The sequence below is a fragment of the Rhinoderma darwinii genome, chromosome 3, assembly GCF_050947455.1.
Source record: "Rhinoderma darwinii isolate aRhiDar2 chromosome 3, aRhiDar2.hap1, whole genome shotgun sequence".
NCBI classification, from domain to species: domain Eukaryota; kingdom Metazoa; phylum Chordata; class Amphibia; order Anura; family Rhinodermatidae; genus Rhinoderma; species Rhinoderma darwinii.
The window spans coordinates 257,424,255-257,443,899 of NC_134689.1; the positions used below are offsets into that span (position 1 = coordinate 257,424,255).

At 44.6% G+C, this 19,645-nt stretch overlaps 2 protein-coding genes across 2 annotated transcripts in view; both read left to right on the forward strand.

The window, feature by feature from the left end:
- LOC142750426 (uncharacterized) overlaps nt 1-6,375 on the forward strand; it is a 33,993-nt gene extending 27,618 nt beyond the window's left edge. The window contains exons 12-15 of the mRNA XM_075859427.1: nt 5,002-5,089; nt 5,295-5,336; nt 5,486-5,617; nt 6,298-6,375. Coding sequence (XP_075715542.1) covers nt 5,002-5,089; nt 5,295-5,336; nt 5,486-5,617; nt 6,298-6,375 — 340 coding nt within the window. The remainder of the gene's footprint in view (nt 1-5,001; nt 5,090-5,294; nt 5,337-5,485; nt 5,618-6,297) is intronic.
- A 2,125-nt stretch (nt 6,376-8,500) lies between these two features.
- LOC142749586 (uncharacterized) overlaps nt 8,501-19,645 on the forward strand; it is a 29,748-nt gene continuing 18,603 nt past the window's right edge. Inside the window, exons 1-4 of the mRNA XM_075857818.1 lie at nt 8,501-8,560; nt 9,280-9,417; nt 10,553-10,637; nt 10,868-11,036. Coding sequence (XP_075713933.1) covers nt 10,563-10,637; nt 10,868-11,036 — 244 coding nt within the window. The 5' untranslated portion in view covers nt 8,501-8,560; nt 9,280-9,417; nt 10,553-10,562. The remainder of the gene's footprint in view (nt 8,561-9,279; nt 9,418-10,552; nt 10,638-10,867; nt 11,037-19,645) is intronic.

A 19,645-nucleotide genomic window follows, 5' to 3' on the forward strand; every position in this document is an offset into this window, starting at 1 on the left:
ACAGTATTCTGAGCTAGTAATAGGAGACTGAGATAGACTTGTGTATTGCTCTTAACATAAAACTGACAGCTTATCACATCACCAGAACTAGTGGTTGGATGGAAGCTCAGCAGTTTTGCCTATTGTATAATGTCTATACACATAGAAAACCAAATAAAAAAACTGGATATAAAAAGTCTACACCCCCCTGTTAAAATGCCAGGTTTTTATCATGTCAGTACAAGATGAATCATTTCAGAACTTTTTCCACCTTTAATGTGACCCATAATCTAATTCCATTGAAAACCAAAACTGAAATTATTTAGAGGGAAAAAATAAAAATAACAAAACTATAATAATGTGGTTGCATAAGTGTCAACACCCTTTTATAATTGTGGATGTGGTTGTGTTCGGAATTAGCCAATCACATTTAAACTCATGTTAAATAGTAGTCAGTACACAGCTGCCATTATTTAAAGTGATTCTGAGTAACCCCATATAAAGTTCAGCTGTTCTATTAGGATTTTCCTGACATTTTCTTTGTTGCATGTGACAGCAAAAGCCATGGTCCGTAAGGAGCTTACAACACATCAAAGGGATCTGATTGTTGAAAGCCATCAGTCAGGAGAAGGGTACCAAAGAATTTTCAAGGCATTAGATATACCATGGAACTTTGAAAGAAATTAACTAATTACAACAGAACTGTCATGATGCGGGGTGTGCACCCACTGGACCGTACTGCATAGCGGGACGGCAGCTGACCAAACAGGTATAGTACTGAGTCTTTAGTCCAGAAAGTTTACCTGTGGCAACTCGGACAGTAGCAAGGCAGGCTCAGCTGGGACCAGGCGGCAGGTAGACGTCAGGCGTGGCGTAGCAGAACAGGCGTTGAATGCAGCAAAATACGACAACAGCTCAGCACGGTACTAGATCTGGATAGCGCGGGAAACAGGATACAGGAACAGGGAACACTTGGAAACTGGAAGACACTAGGAGACTATTAGCAAGACAAACTTTGGGTAACGAACAACGCTCAGGCAAAGAACAAGAGGGCAGAGCACCTTTTATAGTCCAGTAGCATTCTGGGCTTGATTGCAGGCTTCCTGCAATTATGCACACACTGGCCCTTTAAGACCGTGCACGCGCAGGAGCGCGCCCTCCGGGAGACAGTCTCGATACCAGGAATTGAGTGCCGGCGTCTCACTGGGGGACGACGCAGCAGAGAACACACGTGTCCGTGGCCACGGCCGTCGAGGGGTAAGTCAGAACGACGGGCTGTGGCCATAGACGTTACAGGAACACAGTGAAGATGGTCATCAAGAAGTGGATTACATTTGGCACAACAGTGACATTAGAACTGGACGTCCCTCAAAAATTGATGAAAAGACGAAAATTTTTCTGGGAAGCTACCAAGAGGCCTACAGCAACATCTCCCGTATTCTTCATATGTCTGGACTGTGGGGTAGGGTGGCAAGAAGGAAGCCTTTTCTAACAAAGAAAAACATCCAAGCCCGGCTATGTAAAAGACCTTGCAAAAGACCTACACCAAGTCTGCCAGAAGTATGTGGGAAAACGTGTTATGGTCTGATGAGACCAAGGTTGAACTTTTTGGCCCTAATTCCAAAAGGTATGTTTGGCACAAAGCCAACACTGCACATCACCAAAAGAACACCATGCCCACAGTGAAGCATGGTGGAGGCAGTATTATGCTTTGGGGCTGTTTTTCTGCAGCTGGAACTGGGGCTTTAGTCAAGGTGGAGGGAATTATGAACAGTTCTAAATATCAATCAATATTGGCACAAAACCTGCAGGCCTCTGCTAAAAAGCTGAAGAGGTAGAGGAATTTCACCTTTCAACACGACAACGACCCAAAGCATACCTCCAAATCAACAAAAGAATGGCTTCACCAGAAGAAGATCAATGTTTTGGAATGGCCCAGCCAGAGCCCAGACCTGAATCCCATTGAAAATCTGTGTGGTGACCTGAAGAAGGCTGTACACAGGAGATGCCCTCGCAATCTGACAGATTTGGAGCGCTTTTGCAAGGAAGAGTGGGCAACAATTGCCAAGTCAAGATGTGCCATGCTGATAGACTTATGTCCAAAAAGACTGAATGCTGTCATAAAGTCAAAGGGTAATTCAACAAAGTATTAGTTTTAGGCCCCATGCACACGAACGTAAAAAAGCCCGTAATTACGGCCCGTAATTACGGCACATTTTTACGGGCCCATGGACTTCTATTGGCCACGGGTACCTCCCCGTATGCTTACGGGAAGGTGCCCGTGCCATTGAAAAATGTAGAACATGTCCTATTTCAGTCCGTAATTACGGCACGGGCAGGCCCATAGAAGTCTATGGGGCTCCCGTAATTACGGGTGATTATGTGTGTGCACCCGTAATTACGGGAGCGTTGCTAGGCGACGTCAGTAAATAGTCACTGTCCAGGGTGCTGAAAGAGTTAAACGATCGGCAGTAACTCTTTCAGCACCCTGGACAGAAACTACCGATCACAATATAGATCAACCGTTCATACTTACCCAGAACTCCCTGCTTCATCCTCCAGTCCGGTCTCCTGGGATGACGTTTCAGCCCATGTGACCGCTGCAGCCAATCACAGGCCAATCACAGGCTGCAGCGGTCACATGGACTACCGCGTCATCCAGGGAGGTCAGGCTGGATGTCAAGAGAGGGACGCGTCACCAAGGCAACGGCCGGGTAAGTATGAATTTCTTTTACTTTTACCTCGGAAAGGGCTGCCCCTTCTCTCTACCCTGCACTGATAGAGAGAAGGGCTGTCGATTAGTGCAGTGCAATTTTGCAGAGAAAACGTGCCCGTAAATACGGGTGGAATACTGGTGACACCTGACCCATATTTACGGGCATGGGTCCGTAAATACTGGTGCAATACGGGTCGAATACGCGTGACCAAGGACCCGTATTTACACCAGTATTTACGAGATGGAAAAAATACGTTCGTGTGCATGAGGCCTAAGGGTGTGCAAAATTATGCAACCACATTCTTTTTGTTCTTTATTTTTCCACCCTAAAAGATTTCAGTTTGTTTTTCAATACAATTGTACAGATTATGGGTCACATTAAAGATGGAAAATTATTCATCTTGTACTGATTTTTTGACATGACAAAAGCCTGGCATTTTAACAGGGGTGTGTAGACTTTTTATATCAACTGTACGTTTTGACCATCTAAGCTCAATATACTCACAAATGAAAACCTACCAAAACGAGTTGCAGGAGACCAAGATATAACATCCCACTCTTTATTAGTACGAACAGCCTATTAGACCTATTTTTATACCTGCATTATTGACTGGTACTTTTACTAGTATGAAAAGAAGAAAAAATAGATAATAGCAAGAAGGACGTAAAGAGTAACAACACAAATTATATAAAAAATCTTTTTGAACTTTGCCCGTTGTATGTGTAATTCATTTTTTACAGTAATTTTTTTATATATATTTATATTTCTGAATAATGATAGATTTGTACATACACTTAGTATAAATGGAGGTGTGTTATGCTTTGATAATTTTTTTTGCATAAAGCACCTTTTTACCAATAGTTTAACACTCAACACATTTTTGGTCACGTTGCCTATTCAATAAATTAATATTATAAAATACATTTAAAATAATAATTCTATTAAGAATTATAATCACGATTTATAATTTTATTTACCCATTTATCACTATATTTTATATGGTTACACATTCTTATTCACATAACATTCATCATGCTTTTATTTGTCATTATCATCATGTCAAGACATTAATGGTTGCAATTTTCTATATATGATGGCACGTGGCACTTAAATTGTTGGGCAAGTAACACTTATTAATTTGTAATACCTAATGAATGGTAAAATAATGAATTACTGAAATAGGCATGTTTCGCTTATCAAAGATGGAAGGTTTGTGTTGTACACATGCGCAATTCATAACAGTAATAGTAATGCCAGTAATAGTAGTAAAGTGGTGGTGTAGCACGTGTATTTGTTGTTTACGCTCATTGTGTGCGTTTAGGGTGGGAGGTTCCAGCAGATGTGTTAGGATAAGATTTCCCCTCCTCCGTAGCATCGGATGCTCCGAACCCGGTTCTGATTGGAGCTTAATTTATCAGGTACCTGATAAACATCTGTGCTTGGAGTTTGTTTATTGGCTAAGGTCTATTTAAATAAGTGTATTCTGATCTCATACAATATCCCCTGGATGAAGGGTTAACGAAACGCGCTTTGTGGCCTACTTTCTAGCCTGTTCTAATTGTGCCACGTGAGTATTGCTGTGTATATTTCTGATGTAGTTTCTCTTTATAGAGTACTATGAGTGTTTACGAATTTACTAATGTCTTACTTTTTTTTATTACCTAGTAGTTTTTATTACATTTTGCAAATACAAACAAAACATAAAAAAATTAACCCACCCCTCCCTCTCTATCCCACTCAACCTTGGTACACTTGGGGTCACAAATGTGGAACCATCTACACATATTATCCATATGCAAAAGTACTTTACTAATATATTTAGTAATCATATATCCCGCTACTAGTGTTACATTTATTTTAAGGTGCAAATATACTGTTTATAAAACTATATGTACCTGCTATTTATATTATGTTGAATATTTAAAGAACTAACCTTGATTTATCACCATGCTTTAGTTCACGTTATTTGTCTGTACGTATTTTATTATAAACGATGTACTAATAAAGTAGTGGATATTATATATTGGTCTGCTGCAGCTTGTTTTTGTAGGTTTTCATATTGTATAATGTCTGTATAATTGACCCTGTATACTGGAGAGTACAGTTGATCTCTCTAGATTATATATTTGAAAAGAAAGCACATTTTATAGAGATTTATGCAAGTTAAACAATGAGGGGGTAACAATGAGGTTCCCAAGTGAATTTCTTATGTCTCCATATGCACCTTTTTTCAAAAATACTTTGTATAGTTTCAGGTCTGTGGAATATGTTAGCGCTATATAAAGAAAGATTATTTTTATTATAGGTCTGAAATACACAGTTTAGAGCAGCAGCTGGAAAAAGAAAGAGAAGCAAAGAAGCGGAAGGATGAACTTATATTTACTCTAGAAGAGGTCAGAAACTGAAAATCTGTTTTTGTATTTACCTTAGTGTCTAGTTATAGATTTTCTCATTATCTCAAGATCCATCCATATATCCTTACACTATTCCTGTATAAACATCTCTGTAGGTTTAGCCCACAAGAGTTATATTGCACTGTCTCATCATATATTAATTACCGTATATCTCGGCCTAAACTTTTCTTCCCCTCTAAAACAGGATTTGGAGGAGCTAAAACATAAGAAATCTGGAGATATCAAGGTGAGCGTTGAATAAAATAATGTTTATATTGTGTCCTGTCTTTATATAGATTATAGAAAAAATTAAAAATGTTTTTATATTTTGGTAGTATTATTATATTCTGATGCTTGCACTCTCAATAGTATCTGATCTGGATGTATTTTAATCAGGCTTCCTTGGAGGAAGTGGACTCTGAATTAATGCTGGTCCGTGAGGAACTACAGAAGGTCTGGGATATGTTGAAGACAAAAGACACAGAACTGGAAGAGCAATATCATGAACTGGAGTCTGCGCGAGACCAGGTTTGTAATTACCACTTAACGTATATTCACACATGGTAGCTTTGTTGGAGAAACTTCTCTGACTGGAAATAAGTTTGATACAACTGGATGGTGCATGGATTTTTACAAACCTTATTCAGATGTGTTTGACAGTCATAGAAATTTCTGTAACAAATCTGTCACGTGTGAACATGCCCTTAAAGAAGAATTCCAGAAGGGAGACAAATGTACCCTGACCGTCCCCCTTTCCCTGGACCCCTTTACAACCAAGCACTTAGAAAAGTAACAAATATTCTTATCAAGAAATGGTACATGATCCAGTGCTGGGTCTCTGCCACCAAATTCTTGTCTCTGGCAGCTAGGCCCAGAAGTACTGATGGAGGGTATGAATATAAACCACGACCCTTCTTCTCGATGTAAGTCATCACCAGACACAAGATCGGATCCAGCGTTGTCAACCTCAGAATGTGTCCTTTCAGCACAGTTAAAAAAAATTATATTAGGGAGTCTGAAATAATACTGCAATGGGAAACTTTTAACTCCTCATTTCAAAATATCTTACTTTTTTTAATTTAACATTTATTAAGAGAAAATAATGTCTGGTCCCTTCTCCTGTCTAGAAATTAGATTTCCTACATACATAATGTTAATACATGTAAATTGTGGATGTATGTACATATAACGTATTATATCCTCTATAGTACACAGAATGCAGTACAGAGAAAGTCCGATTAGATGAACTGGTCACCACTCTACAGAAACAGATGGAAGAGAAGTAAGTTATTCATATCTTTGCCAGCCATGATATGCATATAAATGATATATATAGACATATCCTGTATACTTTATCTTCTGGCTGAGGAGAGCTATCTCAGCCATGATTTTTACAGTTAGATCTGTACAATTTAGGCCTTATGCTCAATACTATATGAAAATTTGCTACCATACGGATGTGCGAACTGCACCTGTGAAGGTCCGTATGGTACCGTATTACTGACTGTGATGTTCTGTATGGGTACCCTGTATATGTATGAGTCCCATATGGTATTCCATACAATTGTTATAAGTTACGATGTATTTTCTGCTTCAAAATCAGTCATTGTTGACTGCAGTTTAGTGGAGAAGATTGGTACATGTATGGTACCCAAATAGAGAGGTTTTTATATGCCTCCAAATACATGGATGCAATTTTTTTTCAATCCATTCACTTCTATGGCAAAAATCTGCACATTTATGTATCCGATGGAACAACAGATAAACATTTTTTTTAATACAGCAGCACAAGGAGGTATGAGAGTTCTCCACCACATAATATTACCACCTTAAAGAGGCTCTGTCACCAGATTTTGCAGCCCCTATCTGCTATTGCAGCAGATCGGCGCTGCAATGTACATTACAGTAACGGTTTTATTTTTTAAAAACGAGCATTTTTGGCCAAGTTATGACCATTTTTGTAGTTATGCAAATGAGGCTTGCAAAAGTCCAAGTGGGTGTGTTTAAAAGTAAAAGTCCAATTGGGCGTGTATTATGTGCGTACATCGGGGCGTGTATTATGTGTGTTACATCGGGGCGTGTATTATGTGCGTACATCGGGGCGTTTTTACTACTTTTACTAGCTGGGCGTACTGATGAGAAGTATCATCCACTTCTCTTCAGAACGCCCAGCTTCTGGCAGTGCAGACACACAGCGTGTTCTCGAGAGATCACGCTGTGTCGTCACTCACAGGTCCTGCATCGTGTCAGACGAGCGAGGACACATCGGCACCAGAGGCTACAGATGATTCTGCAGCAGCATCGGCGTTAGCAGGTAAGTCGATGTAGCTACTTACCTGCAAACGCTGATGCTGCTGCAGAATCAACTGTAGCCTCTGGTGCCGATGTGTCCTCGCTCGTCTGACACGATGAAGGACCTGTGAGTGACGTCACAGCGTGATCTGGCAGAAGCTGGGCGTTCTGAAGAGAAGTGGATGATACTTCTCATCAGAACGCCCAGCTAGTAAAATTAGTAAAAACGCCCCGATGTACGCACATAATACACGCCCACTTGGACTTTTACTTTTAAACACACCCACTTGGACTTTTGCAAGCCTCATTTGCATAACTACAAAAATGGTCATAACTTGGCGAAAAATGCTCGTTTTTTAAAAATAAAAACGTTACTGTAATCTACATTGCAGCGCCTATCTGCTGCAATAGCAGATAGGGGCTGCAAAATCTGGTGACAGAGCCTCTTTAACTGGGAACTTGTATGATGCTGTTATACCATAGGGTAAATGAGTCCTATGGAGCGATCATTTTAATTTTTATTATGGTGAATTCACATGCTGCAGAATTTACAGTGCAATACATGTGGAAAGGGTTTTTAAAATCCCATCCACATGTAGCATACAATATCACTGTGGATTTGAGGGCATGCTGCCGATTTTCTAATCGGCAGCATGTCAATTTTGTTGCAGATTAGTCGTGGATTTGCTGTGAAATCCATGGAGGAAATAGTCTGCAATCAGTGGCGTAACTACCGCGGTAGCAGCAGTAGCGGCTGCTACGGGGCCCGGGGCTTGAGGGGGCCCGGTGGCGCCGCTAGCAGCCGTTATGGCTACTACAGCGGTAGCGTCGCTACTGTGGGGCCCGCGACGCCGAGCCTTACACAGGCCCTCTCATGCCTGTAGGTGTCGCTAGCACCGGAGGAGGCCCCAGTGCTAGCGGCAGCCAAATACATGTATTAGCACTGAATGGCCGGGCATGTTCCGTGCCTGACCATCCAGTGCCTTACAATGATACTGATTGGCTAGCGGCGCGATGACATCATCGCGCCGCTTCCATGCTTAGAAGGTGCTGATTGGCGGGGCAAGTCATTCTGCCCCGCCAATCAGCGTCATTGGAGGACGCTCGTTCAGCTCCTGCAGACATGCTCAGAAGAGAGCATGTCTGCATCGCCAGTGAACAGCGTGGGAACCGGAGAATGTGAGTATGTCAAGTTTTTGTTTTTTTTCCCTCATAAAAATGCGAATGGCATTATCTATAGTGGGGGGGGGGGGGGGGTCATCTTTATGTGGGCTATTATATATAGGGTTCTATATGTGGGGCAGTAGCTACAGGGGGGTCTATATGTGGGGCAGTAGCTACAGGGGGGGTCTATATGTGGGGGTGTGGGCCACTATATACAGGGGGGTCTATATGTGGGCCACTATATACAGGGGGCTCTATATGTGAGCCATTATATACAGGGGGCTCTATATGTGGGCCACTATATACAGGGGGGGTCTATATGTGGGCCACTATATACAGGGGGGGTCTATATGTGGGCCACTATATACAGGGGGGTCTATATGTGGGCCACTATATACAGGGGTGGGTTACCTGTGGGGCACTAGCAACAGGGTGGCTATATGTAGTGCACAGTCTACAGGGGTGGGCTATATGTGGGACACTATATACAGGGGGAGCTATATGTGAGACACTATGTACAGAGGTGGGCTATACGTGGAGCAATAACTATAGGGGAAGCTATATGTAGGGCAGCACGGTGGCTCAGTGGTTAGCACTATTGCCTTGCAGCTCTGGAGTCCATATGTGGGCACTATCTATAGGGGCTTCTATGTAGGTCACTATCTACAGGGGGCATGTTGTGTGTTTGTGACAGTTATATTTAGATGTGTTGAGAATTTTAACTTTGTTTATAGGTGCAGAAATGTTTTAAAAGTGAGAAGCTGAAGACATCTGAACGGAAAACTGCAGAAATGGGTCATGGCCGGTAGAAATCCATCATAGATGTCTGAGCCGGAGGGAGAAGAAAAGAACTAGAATCTGAGACGTCACCGGTGAGTCACTTAATGTAAATGTTTATTCTGCCTCTAATCAGTAATGTAGTCACTGTATGATCTGCAGCGAGATGATGGTGATAGGATTTTTTTTGTGAAACCGCATCTCCCAGCATATCCTTATCATTGTTCAGGCCATGCTGGGAGCTGTAGTTATACGCCGTACAAACCTATACGCAGTGGCGTAACTACCGCTATAGCAGCCGTAGCGACTTCTACAGGGCCTGCAGCATGAGGGGGCCCGTGCCACCCGCCGGCACGGCCCCCTCCCATGGCCGCAGGCTCCGCTAGCAGCCGCTATGGCTGCTACAGCGCGACGCCACTGAAGGGGTTGTTCCTACATAAGACATGTATCCCCTAATCACAGGATAGGGGATACATGTGTGATCGCTGGCAGCGATGAGGAGAACGGGGGACCGAAAGTCCCCCCTAAGTTCTCCATGACAAACCTCGGACTTCCGGGGTCTGTGTCGGCAGCTCCGTAGAAATGAATGGAGCGCCGGTCGCGCTTGTGCGCATGCGTGACTAGCGCTCCTTTCATTTTTATTGAACTGCGCAGACGCCGGAAGTCCGAGGTTAGTCATGGAGAACTTCGGGGGACTTTCGGTCCCCCATTCTCCTTATCGCTGCCAGCGATCACACATGTATCCCCTATCCTGTGGATAGGGGATGCATGTCTTTTGTAGGACAAACTATAGGCCGTTTTTTTTTTGGGGGGGGGCTATATGGCGTTATCTACAGAGGTGTTCTGTATGGCATTATCTACAGGGGGGGCTGTATGGCATTCTCTACAGGGGGGACTGTATGGCATTCTCTACAGGGGGGGCTGTATGGCGTTATCTGCAGGGGGCTGTGTATGGTGCTATCTATAGGGGGGCGCTGTGTGGTGGAATCTATAGGGAGGCACTATCTATAAAGGGGGGGGGGGTTGCGTGATACCCAGCAGAGGGGGGGCCCTAGTCAAAAGTTTGCTATGGGGCCCAGTCTTTCCTAGTTACGCCCCTGTCTGCAATGATTCTCAAGAGCAGATAAATACAATGATAACTTGGGGTACAATGGCTCCAAGATACAATATTTTCAACTTATAATGGCCATATTACAGGGACAATGATGTTGTTTCTCACAATTTACATAGGGACAAGGCAATGAAACATCTCCAGCAGATTAGGGAGATGGAAAAGACTGAGATGAACATTGAAAAGTCATCCCTGGAGTTGAAGGTAAAAAGTTACTAGTCAATAAGGGGGCTGGACTACATTGCTAATATTAATGTATTGTAACTGACAAGTGGCTACGAGGTACACAACATTCAATTTTTTAGTCTATCTAAAGTTTTGGAATTAACATATTAAATTCTTCCCCACAGTTAGCAATGAGCAAGAAACTCATATCTGCAATAACTGTAATTTATTATATTTGTATGTTGTATTTATTTCATTTTTTTTTTCAGCTGGCAGAGATGCATGAAGAGAATGGTAACGTCTCCTTATTTAAAATTGGTAAAGTTCCTCACACTGGAGTAAATAGTTGGAATCCAACAGGATCCCAAAATGCAGCAAGCTCACCTAAATGTCCCCGCTGTGATGTCTTCCTGCAGCAACTAGACAAGGCAATTAAAGGTGGGTGATTAAAGGGAATGCGTCGCTAGAAAAATATTATTTTTTTTTTAGTTAAACTGTTAGTCAATAAATGATTACACATTGTTCTAATTTTTTTAATTTTTTTCACAAGTCAGGAAATATTATAAATTAGATACTAATTTCTAACATTTTTATGTGCTGGTCACTAGAGGGAGCAATTCCCAAAATTGCAGCATTGCAATGAGGTAAAGCAACCTCATTGCTTTATGCTGCAAATTTGGTGTAGACACACACGTTCTAGTGTGCTCACACAATGCCCCCTCCTTTATCCTGGCTAGTGCCAGGAAAAAGGAGGGGGTTGAATGTTCAAACCTCCTACACTGTGTGCCGCCATTCTTTGAGCGAATGCACAGTGTAGGAGGATTAGATACAGTGTAATCACACAGTATAACACGAATATATACAAACATAACTTACCTGCTCCTGCGCTGCCTCTGCTCCGTCCGCTCCATCTGCTCCCTCCGCTCCTAGTCCTTGCTTCTGAACATATGGACGGAAGCCGCGACCGGAAGTAGTCATCTTACTGTCCGGCCACGGCTTCCGGTGCACATGAAAATGGCGCCGGATGTGGCTCGGCCGAAGACCTTCCTTTTGGACTGTGTGGGAGCGGCGCATGCGCTGTTCCCACACAGATGGCGTACGCTATAGTGAATGGAACGGCTCCCGTTCGCATTCACTATGGGGATGTATGTGCCGTATTCTATCTCTGTATGTGTCGTTAATCGACACATACGGAGATGAAAAAAAAATGGCAGCCCCCATAGAGAAGTAAAAGAAAGAAAAAAGTAAAACACAAATAAATAAAATTTATTTTAATAACATACTAAAAGCAAAAACATATAAAAAAAACCTATGACACCTATGGGACGTAACTGTATTGCAGCTATGACAGTTCAGTTCTTCTGTCTCTATAGCTCTGTTCACATTGTGTTTGAGCCTTGTGTCGGAGGTATACCATGGGGGTATTTCCGACGTATACCTCTGATGGAATGCTCTGGCGTATGCCACTGTATAGATATGCAGTGACATACATTGCATTTGGAAAGTCTTCAGACCCTTTCCAATTTTTTACATTTTGTTATGTTGTGGCCAGGTGCTAAAATAAATTAAAATCAATCTTTACCCATCATTCTGCTCTTAATACCCCATAATGACAAAGTGAAAACAGAATTTAAAGTATTGCATCGACATAAGTATTCAAACTTCTTGGGAATGATGCCACAAGGTCTGCACACCAGAATTTGGGGATTTTCTGCCGTTTTTCTTTGTAGATCCTCTCAAGCTCTGTCAGGTTGGATGGGGACTGTCGGTGGACAGACATTTTCAGGTCTCTATAGAGATGTTCGATTGGGTACAATGTCAGGGCTTTGGCTGGGCCACTCAAGGACATTCACAGAGTTGTCCCTAAGCCACTCCTATGTTGTCTTGGCTGTGTGCTTAGGGTCATTGACTTGTTGGAAGGTGAACCTTCGGCCCAGTCTGAGGTTCAGAGCACTCTGGATCAGGTTTTCATTATGAATATCTCTGTACTTTGCTCCATTCATCTTTCCTTCAACCCTGAAAAGTCTCCCTGTCCCAGTCACTGAATAACACAGCCACGGCATGATGGTGCCACTACCATGCTTCACTGTAGGGATTGGGCAGGTGATGAGCAGTGCCTGGTTTCCTCCAGACATGATGCTTAGAATTGAGGCCAAAAAGTTCAATCTTGGTCTTATCAGAATCTTGTTTCTCACAGTCTGAGAGTCCTTTAGGTGCTGTTTTGCAAATTCCAGGCGGGCTTTAATGTGTCTTTTACTGAGGAGAGGCTTCTTTATGGCCTTTCTTCCATAAAGCCCAGATTGGTGGAGTGCTGCAGTGATAGTTGACCTTCTGGAAGTTTCATCCATCTGCACACAGGATCTTTGGAGCTCAGACATTGGGTTCTTGGTCACCTCTTTAACCAAGGCCCTTCTACCCCGATTACCTAGTTTGGTGGGATGACTAGCTCTAGGAAGAGTCCTGGTTGTTCCAAACTAATTCCATTTGAGAATTATGGAGGCCACTGTGCTTCTGGGAACTTTCAGCGCAGCGGAAATTTTGTTGTACCCTTCTCCAGATTTGTGCCTCCACACAATCCTGTATCTGAGCTCTACAGGCAGTTCTTTCCTCCTCATGGCTTAGTTTTGGCTCTGATATGCATTGTCAGCTATGAGACCTTATATAGACAGGGGCAATGGCGGATCATCATATGGGCGTTTCGGGCGGCCGCCCGGGGCCCGAGACACTCAGGGGGCCCGAGACACTCAGGGGGCCCATTGCTGCCCGAACTGCACATAATCGTAAAAACTATGCAGAGCTAACTCACTGCAGAGAGAAGGTGCAGGCAGAACAATTCGGGGCGGGCTTAGCCGGGATAGTGAAAGTTACCTCTCTAAATAAATGTGCTCCGAATTGAAGGCTAAAGGACCTTTGATGACGTCGTGCCCATGTGACCCCCGCCCACCAATCAGGTCAGTCTATCACAGTGAATGAGCAGAATATCTGCAGGGAAGAAGGCCCGCCCACCAGTCAAGTTTTTACACAGAGCTCCAGGCTGGTGAGTACTTTTCCAAACCCCCATCCCTTCATCACTCACTCACTCCCTCCATCTGTTCATCCCTCCCTTCATTCTTCCATAACTCACTCCTTCCCTTCATCACTGTTGTGTGTGATGCTATATACAGGGGGATATATGTGTGATGCTATATACAGGGGGATGTGTGTGATGCTATATACAGGGGGATATGTGTGATGCTATATACAGGGGGATATGTGTGATGCTATATACAGGGGGATATGTGTGTGATGCTATATACAGGGGGATATGTGTGTGATGCTATATACAGGGGGATATGTGTGTGATGCTATATACAGGGGGATGTGTGTGTGATGCTATATACAGGGGGATGTGTGTGTGATGCTATATACAGGGGGATGTGTGTGTGATGCTATATACAGGGGGACATGTGTGATGCTATATACAGGGGGATATGTGTGATGCTATATACAGGGGGATATGTGTGATGCTATATACAGGGGATGTGTGTGATGCTATATACAGGGGGATATGTGTGATGCTATATACAGGGGGATATGTGTGATGCTATATACAGGGGATGTGTGTGATGCTATATACAGGGGGATGTGTGTGTGATGCTATATACAGGGGGACATGTGTGATGCTATATACAGGGGGATATGTGTGTGATGCTATATACAGGGGATGTGTGTGTGATGCTATATACAGGGGATGTGTGTGTGACGCTATATACAGTGGGATGTGTGTGTGACGCTATATACAGGGGGATGTGTGTGTGTGACGCTATATACAGGGGGATGTGTGTGTGATGCTATATACAGGGGGACATGTGTGATGCTATATACAGGGGGACATGTGTGATGCTATATACAGGGGATGTGTGTGATGCTATATACAGGGGGATATGTGTGATGCTATATACAGGGGATGTGTGTGTGATGCTATATACAGGGGGATATGTGTGTGATGCTATATACAGGGGGATATGTGATGCTATATACAGGGGGATGTGTGTGATGCTATATACAGGGGGATATGTGTGTGATGCTATATACAGGGGGATATGTGTGTGATGCTATATACAGGGGGATATGTGTGATGCTATATACAGGGGGATGTGTGTGTGTGTGACGCTATATACAGGGGATGTGTGTGTGTGACGCTATATACAGGGGGATGTGTGTGTGATGCTATATACAGGGGGCTGTGTGTGTGATGCTATATACAGGGGGATGTGTGTGTGATGCTATATACAGGGGAATATGTGTGTGATGCTATATACAGGGGGATATGTGTGTGATGCTATATACAGGGGGATATGTGTGTGATGCTATATACAGGGGGATGTGTGTGTGACGCTATATACAGGGGGATGTGTGTGTGATGTTATATACAGGGGGATGTGTGTGTGATGCTATATACAGGGGGGTGTGTGTGATGCTATATACAGGGGAATGTGTGTGTGTGTGACGCTATATACAGGGGGATGTGTGTGTGTGTGACGCTATATACAGGGGGATGTGTGTGTGACGCTATATACAGGGGGATGTGTGTGACGCTATATACAGGGGGATGTGTGTGTGACGCTATATACAGGGGATGTGTGTGTGTGACGCTATATACAGGGGGATGTGTGTGTGTGACGCTATATACAGGGGGATGTGTGTGTGACGCTATATACAGGGGGATGTGTGTGTGTGACGCTATATACAGGGGGATGTGTGTGTGACGCTTTATACAGGGGATGTGTGTGTGTGACGCTATATACAGGGGGATGTGTGTGTGTGACGCTATATACAGGGGGATGTGTGTGTGTGTGACGCTATATACAGGGGGATGTGTGTGTGTGACGCTATATACAGGGGGATGTGTGTGTGTGTGACGCTATATACAGGGGGATGTGTGTGTGTGACTCTATATACAGGGGGATGTGTGTGACGCTATCTACAGGGGGATGTGTGTGTGTGACGCTATCTACAGTGGGATGTGTGTGTGACGCTATATACAGGGGGATGTGTGTGTGACGCTATATACAGGGGGATGTGTGTGTGACGCTATATACAGGGGATGTGTGTGTGTGACGCTATATACAGGGGGATGTGTGTGTGTGACGCTATATACAGGGGGATGTGTGTGTGTGACGCTATATACAGGGGGATGTGTGTGTGTGTGACGCTATATACAGGGGGATGTGTGTGTGACGCTATATACAGGGGATGTGTGTGTGACGCTATATACAGGGGATGTGTGTGTGTGAGACGCTATATACAGGGGGATGTGTGTGTGTGACGCTATATACAGGGGGATGTGTGTGTGTGACGCTATATACAGGGGGATGTGTGTGTGACGCTATATACAGGGGATGTGTGTGTGACGCTATATACAGGGGATGTGTGTGTGTGACGCTATATACAGGGGGATGTGTGTGTGTGTGACGCTATATACAGGGGGATGTGTGTGTGTGACGCTATATACAGGGGATGTGTGTGTGACGCTATATACAGGGGATGTGTGTGTGACGCTATATACAGGGGATGTGTGTGTGTGACGCTATATACAGGGGGATGTGTGTGTGTGACGCTATATACAGGGGGATGTGTGTGTGTGTGACGCTATATACAGGGGGATGTGTGTGTGACGCTATATACAGGGGATGTGTGTGTGACGCTATATACAGGGGATGTGTGTGTGTGACGCTATATACAGGGGGATGTGAGTGTGTGACGCTATATACAGGGGGATGTGTGTGTGTGACGCTATATACAGGGGATGTGTGTGTGACGCTATATACAGGGGATGTGTGTGTGTGACGCTATATACAGGGGGATGTGTGTGTGTGACGCTATATACAGGGGGATGTGTGTGTGTGTGACGCTATATACAGGGGGATGTGTGTGTGTGACTCTATATACAGGGGGATGTGTGTGACGCTATCTACAGGGGGATGTGTGTGTGTGACGCTATCTACAGTGGGATGTGTGTGTGACGCTATATACAGGGGGATGTGTGTGTGACGCTATATACAGGGGGATGTGTGTGTGACGCTATATACAGGGGGATGTGTGTGTGACGCTATATACAGGGGGATGTGTGTGTGACGCCATATACAGGGGGATGTGTGTGTGACGCTATATACAGGGGGATGTGTGTGTGTGACGCTATATACAGGGGGCTGTGTGTGTGTGTGACGCTATATACAGGGGGATGTGTGTGTGTGTGACGCTATATACAGGGGGATATGTGTGATGCTATATACAGGGGGATGTGTGTGTGACGCTATATACAGGGGGATGTGTGTGTGATGCTATATACAGGGGGCTGTGTGTGTGATGCTATATACAGGGGGATGTGTGTGTGATGCTATATACAGGGGAATATGTGTGTGATGCTATATACAGGGGGATATGTGTGATGCTATATACAGGGGGATATGTGTGTGATGCTATATACAGGGGGATGTGTGTGTGACGCTATATACAGGGGGATGTGTGTGTGATGCTATATACAGGGGGATGTGTGTGTGATGCTATATACAGGGGGGTGTGTGTGATGCTATATACAGGGGAATGTGTGTGTGTGTGACGCTATATACAGGGGGATGTGTGTGTGACGCTATATACAGGGGGATGTGTGTGACGCTATATACAGGGGGATGTGTGTGTGTGACGCTATATACAGGGGGATGTGTGTGTGTGACGCTATATACAGGGGGATGTGTGTGTGACGCTATATACAGGGGATGTGTGTGTGTGTGACGCTATATACAGGGGGATGTGTGTGTGTGACGCTATATACAGGGGGATGTGTGTGTGTGTGACGCTATATACAGGGGGATGTGTGTGTGTGACGCTATATACAGGGGGATGTGTGTGTGTGTGACGCTATATACAGGGGGATGTGTGTGTGTGACTCTATATACAGGGGGATGTGTGTGACGCTATCTACAGGGGGATGTGTGTGTGTGACGCTATCTACAGTGGGATGTGTGTGTGACGCTATATACAGGGGGATGTGTGTGTGACGCTATATACAGGGGGATGTGTGTGTGACGCTATATACAGGGGATGTGTGTGTGTGACGCTATATACAGGGGGATGTGTGTGTGTGACGCTATATACAGGGGGATGTGTGTGTGTGTGACGCTATATACAGGGGGATGTGTGTGTGACGCTATATACAGGGGATGTGTGTGTGACGCTATATACAGGGGATGTGTGTGTGTGAGACGCTATATACAGGGGGATGTGTGTGTGTGACGCTATATACAGGGGGATGTGTGTGTGTGACGCTATATACAGGGGGATGTGTGTGTGACGCTATATACAGGGGATGTGTGTGTGACGCTATATACAGGGGATGTGTGTGTGTGACGCTATATACAGGGGGATGTGTGTGTGTGACGCTATATACAGGGGGATGTGTGTGTGTGACGCTATATACAGTGGGATGTGTGTGTGACGCTATATACAGGGGGATGTGTGTGTGACGCTATATACAGGGGGATGTGTGTGTGTGTGACGCTATATACAGGGGGATGTGTGTGTGTGTGACGCTATATACAGGGGGATGTGTGTGTGACGCTATATACAGGGGGATGTGTGTGTGTGTGACGCTATATACAGGGGGATGTGTGTGTGTGACGCTATATACAGGGGGATGTGTGTGTGACGCTATATACAGGGGATGTGTGTGTGTGACGCTATATACAGGGGGATGTGTGTGTGTGTGACGCTATATACAGGGGGATGTGTGTGTGTGTGACGCTATATACAGGGGGATGTGTGTGTGACGCTATATACAGGGGATGTGTGTGTGACGCTATATACAGGGGATGTGTGTGTGACGCTATATACAGGGGATGTGTGTGTGTGACGCTATATACAGGGGGATGTGTGTGTGTGACGCTATATACAGGGGGATGTGTGTGTGTGACGCTATATACAGGGGGATGTGTGTGTGTGACGCTATATACAGTGGGATGTGTGTGTGACGCTATATACAGGGGGATGTGTGTGTGACGCTATATACAGGGGGATGTGTGTGTGTGACGCTATATACAGGGGGATGTGTGTGTGTGTGACGCTATATACAGGGGGATGTGTGTGTGACGCTATATACAGGGGGATGTGTGTGTGTGTGACGCTATATACAGGGGGATGTGTGTGTGTGACGCTATATACAGGGGGATGTGTGTGTGACGCTATATACAGGGGATGTGTGTGTGTGACGCTATATACAGGGGGATGTGTGTGTGTGACGCTATATACAGGGGGATGTGTGTGTGTGTGACGCTATATACAGGGGGATGTGTGTGTGACGCTATATACAGGGGATGTGTGTGTGACGCTATATACAGGGGATGTGTGTGTGTGAGACGCTATATACAGGGGGATGTGTGTGTGTGACGCTATATACAGGGGGATGTGTGTGTGTGACGCTATATACAGGGGGATGTGTGTGTGACGCTATATACAGGGGGATGTGTGTGTGACGCTATATACAGGGGATGTGTGTGTGTGACGCTATATACAGGGGGATGTGTGTGACGCTATCTACAGGGGGATGTGTGTGTGTGACGCTATCTACAGTGGGATGTGTGTGTGACGCTATATACAGGGGGATGTGTGTGTGACGCTATATACAGGGGGATGTGTGTGTGACGCTATATACAGGGGATGTGTGTGTGTGACGCTATATACAGGGGGATGTGTGTGTGTGACGCTATATACAGGGGGATGTGTGTGTGTGTGACGCTATATACAGGGGGATGTGTGTGTGACGCTATATACAGGGGATGTGTGTGTGACGCTATATACAGGGGATGTGTGTGTGTGAGACGCTATATACAGGGGGATGTGTGTGTGTGACGCTATATACAGGGGGATGTGTGTGTGTGACGCTATATACAGGGGGATGTGTGTGTGACGCTATATACAGGGGATGTGTGTGTGACGCTATATACAGGGGATGTGTGTGTGTGACGCTATATACAGGGGGATGTGTGTGTGTGACGCTATATACAGGGGGA